The sequence below is a fragment of the Lethenteron reissneri genome, chromosome 23 (genome assembly GCF_015708825.2).
Source record: "Lethenteron reissneri isolate LAM-NWPU_2019-01 chromosome 23, ASM1570882v1, whole genome shotgun sequence".
NCBI classification, from domain to species: Eukaryota; Metazoa; Chordata; class Hyperoartia; order Petromyzontiformes; family Petromyzontidae; genus Lethenteron; species Lethenteron reissneri.
Window position 1 is genome coordinate 1,928,044 of NC_083801.1, and position 8,499 is coordinate 1,936,542.

The window sequence follows — 8,499 nt, forward strand, 5'->3', positions numbered from 1 at the left end:
TATTGCGGTCCAGAATCGGTGCATCGCCTAAGCCACTTAAAAGGCTCTCGGGAGGCTACAAATGCGCCAATTCTTAACCATATATTCGCGCAAAGAAGTCGGCTTACCTTGTGACCTTCCGTGAAAAAACTCATAGTGCTATGTTACTCATCGTGATCACGACAATCATGATTGCGATGAGGGTGGTATCCATGATGAATATTTCCAGAATTGTAATGATCACGTTCAACAGCAGTATCGCATTAATCGTCACGGCCAACATTATAATGATCAATAATCGATGGGTGGGTTAGGCCAAGTAATATCTGAGCAAATTTGTGTCGTTAAGACTCTTCACCGGTCGCAAACTAATTAAATGTTTACGAGCTTTTAAGGCGCCAGATATAATCGTTACAGCTCACTCACTCAATGAGTTGAAGATCTGTTCTCACAATCAACGTTCATATCTCAATCAGATACATCGGCGTTTCGTTCGGCCGCAAAATATTCCCCACGCGTACGCTCGTCGTCGCAATCATCACGACGAGATCACAACCGCGATTATAATCGGGCAGCGTCAGCGTTCGTCAACAGCCAGCGTGATCACGCTCGTATCACCACCGCCGCAGCGGCTTTGCGAGTGGGTGAAGTTGCACACTCACGCGTCTGGCTGCGTGTACAGATCCACCGCGTAACCGAAGTAGGAGCCGGGTGGCCCCGCGTATTCCACGCCCGTCGTCGTGTCCAGGTTGAATCCCCAGCCCGGGTGAACGAGACCACTCCACGGCACGCTGAGCCGCAGCAGCAGGAGCGGCAGCACTCGTGCCATGGTCGTTGCAGACACTCTGCGCTCAGGGTGCGCGCTGCAACAGGAGCAGCGGTTGCTTGAGGGGGGTCGGGTCGAGCCGATCGCGGCTCCTACCCAGCGCAGCCCAACCCCTCCACCCACCACAACCCCCAATCTCGTCCCCAGCAACCCCCCCCCTCTCCCACCGCCACCACCACCACGTGCGGGCAGCCTCGCCTAGCCCGGGTCGCTCTGGCTGCTGGGGCAGATTGGGGTCAGAGTTGGATTCGTCTGCGGTCCAGCACCGACCTCACACAAGCAGACACTTGCACGCATTGCTCATGGAAGGTAAGGAGGCGAAAGTGCTCGCTCACGACACTTGCTGGCGGAAGGGACACGTCATCAGAAGGGGCCCTAGAGAAGCTCCTCTGGGGGGGGGGGGGTATATTGGTCTACTCTTCCTCGCTGGCCAAAGGTCAAGGGAGAGGTGGGGGTACCCACACTTTATCCCACCACAACGCGACCTGCCAGTCGACTGACGGTCTACTGCTGCGTGGACAAGCGGGGAGTTCATTATTGCGCCTTTTGTTTCAGCTGCCGCGCCCGAAGATCGAATCGACGACCTCTGGAATGAGATTCCAGTGTGCCCAAACATTTCAACACGACAGCAGCGACGAATACGCCTGAATCTGCTGATGACGCTCCAAAAGAGTTGAAGCCAGTCGAGAGCGTGCTCGTTTTATAAACACGTGCTGCTGAGGATGGCTCTGGAAAGCTCACGGGGCTAATACTGAGACCAGCAAAGGTCTGTTAGAATGCTTCAAGGCGTCAGTGAATGCGTGCGGCATATGCAATCGTCGCATCTGAACGCATCGGCTGATGCCCCGTGAGGTTTCCGCAGCAAAAATTCGCATCTCAACGTTATACGGCCCGTGACCGTGCGCGTGCGTGTGACCTCGTCATTTCGTGAGTCGTTGCTTGAGTCGCATTCCTTTCATCCGGTGTCCGTAGGCCACAAAAAGCTTCTGGCAGCGAATTAGGAGTGGAAATGCAACAGGACGCTAAATGGCACCAGCGCGTGCAGAGGCGGTGCTCACAGATTGCGGCTCTGTTAGCAGCTAAGGCGGTCAACATCGCTGTGTTTTGCATCTCCCGGTATTCACCGTATGAAAGAAACGGTTACCGCTTTTACCGCACAGAGAATAATAAAAAAAAACTCGTACACATTCGTGAATAACACCGTGGCCTTCAAAGGAAAACATAACAGCTGACGTTTCGGGAAATGACTCTTCTTCGTGGCACATGCTTGTACACCACCACTACCAACGCAACATCGCCACACATAATTTGCAACGCACGCATAGAAATGTCCCCATCATAGCGGGGTAAACATTTGGAAGCGTCTTGAAAGAATACACGCTAAAGATGTTGACACTTTCAACTGAGGAATGAATGCAGCTGCCACAGTGGTGGTGGTGGTGTTAATGGTTTATCAGCGCACCGGACTTGCCATCCAGAGCTCGCCCGTTTGACTCCATCTCCTGAGTCGGAAATTGAAACAGTGGGGTAGATGTATATATTTTTAAATCGGTGCATTCGTGACGACAAAATCCAATTCCCAGCATTGTACCGCTTTGCTGCGTGCAGACGTTGTGTCTTGTATTTAGCTGGTCACTTCACATCTCATTCGTAATGTTTAATGCACGCAAATTATACTTTTTTTAAATTCATGCCGCTTCCTGGAAAGAAAGAAAGATAGAAACAAAAAAAACTCCCCCCCACCACCCCAGTACATGACAGGCGTGATGAGCTCATGATTAAATGCTTGGACATTGCCAGGCACAATCCCACTGCCCGCAGCGTTCCACTCGGCACCCGTTCCGGATGCATTTCCGCGTGGCCTCTCCCAATGAGCGATACAAGCGACGCCTGTGCCGTGAACTCCCCCCCCCCCCTCTCTCCCCTGGGGCAGCTGTCAATTAACGCGACTGCGACCCAGCCCGCAGTTACTCTCAATGGCGCCTCTCGTGACTTCGCTGCGGGGATGTTGCACGCCGAGTCTTGGGGGCGTTTAAAAGGGGCCCGTGGTTGAACCCGCACGTGCAGACCAACAACGCTTCATGTACTCCCGTCTCGGTCTGCCCGTGTGAGAAATTAAACACGCACCCATGCCACTCTTCTCGAGACCAAATCGCCCGGAATGCGCCCAGTCTCGTCATAAATCGGCGGCCAAGCTGTGGGTTGAGCCTGGACAATGCTTGAATGGGCAACCATCGCCACAAAGACAAAGATCCCCTCCCCGCTCGTATAGCCTTAACTGACTTTTTGGGGCAAGTGCTGTTAGCGAGCGCCTGTGAAGAACCGTCATGGCACGCGAACGGTTGGTTGGGTGGCCAGCACCACGCCCGGCCGTCTTTGTCTCCCTATTGACGATGTTTAAACACCGCACCGGGTAACTAATTTGAGGCTGAGTAGACCTACACACACACACACGTGGCCATCGAGGGGGCTACGCGGGTTGGCAGCACAAGGGCAGCGCAGTAAAAATCCATGGCTGTGCTGCACAGGACTTTTGCGTGCTTCCACGTAGACTGCACGCGTTCCCAGACTTTACCAAACCGCACCGACCATGCTGGTGAAGTAAGGTCCAGTAGCCCTCACGTCCAGCACTGACGTGGAGCAGTGCCGGATTATCCCAGTAGCAAAAGTAGCTACGTATGCTACGGGCACCGCAATTCCAAGGGCCCGCGCTAAATGCTTTCAAGCCATCAATTCCGGTTCAGGATTCTGCACTTGCTCTATTACTATAGTACTATACTGCCTTCAACTTTTATGAACGACTGGGTGTTTAAGGTTATCAAATTGTCGTATTATCTGGCTGTATAGCAAATGAAAAAATACAATTACTTTACAATGCAAGTAAAAAATGTGCTTTCATATTTATGTTTAAATTTAATTATTATTTGTATTAATTAATAACATATGCTATAGGCCCGCACTAGCTTAATCCGGCACTGGCGTGGTGACCCCCCCCCCCCCCCCCCACATAGGCATCATCCAGCAGTGGAGTGAGAATGAGGGCTTGGAGGTAGTGGTCGCATGCGGCCCCGGCGGAGAGGGCTTTGGGCGCAGCAGCAGCGCCCCCTGTGGGCCACGCGCGGTGCGGCCACGGCCACGGGGCGGGGGGGGGGCAGAGCGAGACTCGCTGCGAGAGTGACACTGGCGGACTTTTTAATAAATGTTTTCTCCTACAACATCAGAGTGCAGCGCCACATTAAATACGCACTACAATGACAATAGTTGAAAGCGATTTGAAGCATGTTTTATATTTTTTGGGGGGGGGGGGGTAGAGCTTTGTGACGTCATATTTGAGGGGGGGGATCTCACTTTTTGTGACGCCGTGTAACGATGGGGGGGGGGGTCAAAATCGTCCAAAATCGCGTGACGTCATTTATGGACGGCCCAAAACGCGCGTCTGGCTTCACCGCAACGAGGGCGGGTGGGTTGTGAGTGAAAGTGTGGAAGTGTTAGCGGCGCACCGGTGCGGCCCCCCCACCCCCCACACCACGGCCCCCATCAGCGCCAACTGCGCCGTCCTCCTTCGCAGACGCGGTTGGTGTTTTCTCGAACCGCTGGCGACTCTCCATGGAAAGCTGCCTTTGATTCCGCAGTTGTCTGCGTTCCAAACGTGTGCCACGAGTCTCACACAGAGTGTGTGAGTGTGTGTGTGCCCACGCCACCGTCCGCACAATAAATTATTCGGGAAATGAATCGAGGAACCCGTCCGACCAAGTCGAGGAGGCGAGTCGAAATCTGCCTTTAGGAACACGGAGCCAGTGGCCATCGGGCTGGGTTGCTACGCGGCAAGAGATTTGCGAAGTGTTCAGCCGCTAGCAGCGTTCGTCTTCCCACTCTGCCTCGACATCGCGAGAACCGATTTATAGCGAACAAAAAAAGTCGCTTCTTTCTACACCGCGCGCCGCCGCTGTACCGCCAACACGTTCACGTGGAGGTGATTTCCATTGCACCTGGGCAACTCCCCCCCTGCCGCCTTCTGCTCCCCCCACCGCTAGCCGAGAGCTCTTGTACAGCCAGACGCCTCGTGAACACAGACAGAGAGAAAGGCACCAGCATCTCACAGGAGCGGGCACACGTGGCGCGTGGCCCGGCATGGGAACATCAGCAGCACCACCACCCGGGGCTCCGAGCCGCGTGCGGTGGCTCTTTGGCTACCCCCCCTTGCGGGCAGCCGTTTTTTGTTCTGATTTAAGTAACGTAAATCGTAAAGGCATTAAACGTAAAGATAATTGATTGAACATGGCAGGGAATGAGGTCGGTATGGGATGTCTTGGTGACGCCAAAATGTACAAGAGTCAAACTGTAGCGTTAAAGAATTACTAAGGCGGAAAAACACGACAGACGCAGTTTATTCCATCACCTATTTTGTTAACTTAAGTCAGAATTTGTTATCTGCTGTATGCCCGCTGCGGTGTTTGTGTACAAGTAGCTCTGCGTGTGACGCGGCTCTCAAACAATGTTTTGGTTAAATACAAAACTAAAACAACGTGTCCTCCTTTTCTTTGAAAGGTTGGCGACCCCTGAGCAGCACGTGACGAACGCGCGTGCTTTCGGATGATTGAAAGTCTGTGTGAGATAGAAACAAGTGCTTTCTTCTTCTCCCTATTGCATATATCATTCGTGTTATGTAATGCGTGCCACGTGCGCACGGCACGAGTCGTAACTTAGTGCATACTCCAGGCTTCACTTATTGGGGAGTCCTTTTGAAGGTAACTTTCATTCGGTTTGCAGCAACATTAGGCAGTGTTTAATTTGCGCGAAAATGGTCTGAAACTCTTGTGCTGGGATTTATGTTGGTCCTCGGCTGCATCTGTCTCACCGTATTTTTTTCGCAAAACCTGTTCAGAGGATTCTAGGGTTACCTTGTACTCTGGTGACTCTAGTGGTAGTGCCTTACGCCGACAATCACGACTCCAAGAAAGCCTAGCAGTGTTCAGGAAGATGTTGACGCATTAATCCCATTCATGTAGTAGTTTGATAACAACAGCGTAAACTACATACCAGATTATTGAGATTGCATAGCTACAGTTTGTCCTCGACATGACGTGGGCGGATATATCATGCACATTTACAACATTGTACAAAGCAGAATGTGGCCCAGGATCTCAGCATTGCTCCATCTTCCGAGCTGCACGGCCTCCAACGTGCACCGTGTTACCGTCACGGGGCATGGGGATCATCAGCAGTGTTTGCATGTGCCTGCTGCAGTGGGTACCCTTGGCAGACACCTCGACTTAATACCGAGTGTTCGCACTGCGTTGACAATACAGGTAGTCCTCTACTTACGATGGAGATGCGTTACGACGACCCCATCGTAAGTCGAAAATATTGTAAGTCGAAGATGGCCTAGCCTACCCCGGAGTCTTAAAGAACGGTGATAATTTAGCAAAACAGAGCAATTTATCGTGGTAACTTTAAAATGAAATCGCTAAAGCTACGTATCATACATGCATTGAACGTATCGTAACGTATCATATTGTGCTGTACTCACCAAGATTCTGTCCGTCGTTTGCACACTTGAACGATGTTAGGTTGTTGATGTCATTTTTGTCGAATCGCTATCGCCATCATAAGATCGAAATATCGTAAGTCGGACCCCATCGTAACTCAGGGACTACCTGTACTTGCAGCGCAAGATGTACATGCTGCGAGAAATGCTACACTCATGCAGAATGGTAGCGGTGGAGGCTGGGCAGGGTTTTCCCTTCAGACCGGCTTCCGTAAGCATTCTGCTACTGGGGTGTTCGTGATAAAGGCTTTATTTGGGGTGAGATGGCTCAGAGAAATGACGTTACCTGACTCTATTTAAGACCAGAAACAGGAAGACTTTTTCACAATTCTGGCTGAGAGCCTGATGAAGATGGTTGTAATCACCAGCAAAACGTCGTACTCAAATTGTACATTTTGTGGGTTTCCTCTCCAACACACAACCGGTGTGCTGAAGTAGTCACTAATTGGCACGTTTTGTTTACGTGACAAACCCATTACTAATTGGCTGTGTCGGGTGGTGGTGAGTTAACGACACATTCATATTTACGCGATCTAACCCAACAACAAAAAATCCTTCATCGCTAATATTGGTCGCGAATGCCTACTACGTATTAAACCTACTGGGGTGTGTTATGATTGTTTTTATTTCCAACCGTAATTGAATTATGGGCCACCCACAAATCAAGATGTTAAACAACCAACGGTAGCTTCAGTGAAATCCTCACACAACAGCGGCGGTCTTCACGGGAGACGTTTTAAAAGTGCATTTCTTCCACCTGCTGTCAGCACCAATAGTCCCACGCATCTGCCGACACTCTGCCTTGCCTGGCGCATGGGTCGGAGGCCTACGGGGGGAAGGGGAGGGAGTCTATGGGTGTCTCCTTGATTCGACACTATGTAACACGATTTTTGTTCCTGGGTAGTAAGTGTTATTTTATAATTGATTATGCCTCAAAAGTACAGAAAATTGCTATTATTCCCCACAAACTTTGCTTTTGTAACCAGGACTTTACGTGAAGGAATGACACAAATGCACACCACGTTTTATCATAGAAAATAGGTAAATTTCAAAATGTCACTGTCCTGGTCACAAAAGCAAAGTTTGTGGAGAATAATAGCCGTTTTCTGTACTTTTGAGGCATAAGCAATTAGGAAGTAACACTTACTACCCAGGAGCAAAAAATAATAATACATTTGTTACACCGTGTTATAAATGAAGTGGATTATTAACTTTGTTTTTGTGTCCTGGTCACAAAAGCAAAGTTTGTGGGGAATAACAATAGCCATTTTCTGTAAATTTTGAGGCATAAGCAATTGGATAATAACACTTACTACCAAATATGTTTTTGTTACACAGCGTCCGTCTTCCCACTTTGCAGCCTGCGCTGCGTACGCAGTCCTGTGGCGAGTGTTCCAGCTGCTGCCCTTTAAATGCTGCATCAACACTGCGCTCATTGCATCGTCCCTTCCCACCTCGTGCCAACAATCACCACCACCAAGTGCTTATTAGACATGTTGGCCCAGTAACTAGTTTCTTCTTGATGTATTCATGGTTGCGCGGTGGTGAGTGCACTGCGTCATGAAACCGGCAAGCCGAGTTCGATTCCCGGCCATGGCTTACATCAGCAGCGAGTGATGTCCGAGCCAGTCCTGGGCATATTCCCCTTCACCGCCTCGCACCGACCAGTTAGGTGAGAGTACAGTCAACCAAGCCCCATAACCGATACGGCGTACGGAGGTCTTCATCGAGCAGTGATTTGACAAAGGGCCGTATAAATTAAACATAGTTGGAGTAACCGGAGTTGTCTAAATCTTTAGTTTAATCTTCATATTTACTTTGACCAAAACTGCACGAAACACAGAAACACTTCCCAGTCATGAGAGCGAACGGCTGCACGTGCCTATTTTGAAGATACATATTTGTTTGTTATTCTCCAAATGGGAGCCCAGCGATGTGCTGCCGGCCTTCACGTTGTCAGCGAGGCCATGGCCACAGGCTAACGAGGCGAGAGACACGTGACCTCGTCGTCGTCGTCGCCCTCGTTGGTGACACTTTTGACAGGTGACGACGAGGGGACGTGGCGAGGGGCTTTCGCGTGGCCACCCCTTCTGCGCCCGCAGGCCGGAAGACGCGCGATGACAAACGTCTGTCGCCGTGCAGAAAC

The 8,499-nt window shown here is 50.7% G+C and overlaps 1 protein-coding gene across 1 annotated transcript in view; it reads right to left on the reverse strand.

The window, feature by feature from the left end:
• LOC133345827 (integrin alpha-8-like) overlaps positions 1 to 878 on the reverse strand; it is a 126,482-nt gene extending 125,604 nt beyond the window's left edge. The window contains exon 1 of the mRNA XM_061556844.1: positions 642 to 878. Coding sequence (XP_061412828.1) covers positions 642 to 808 — 167 coding nt within the window. The 5' untranslated portion in view covers positions 809 to 878. The remainder of the gene's footprint in view (positions 1 to 641) is intronic.
• Between the last annotated feature and the right edge of the window lie 7,621 nt (positions 879 to 8,499).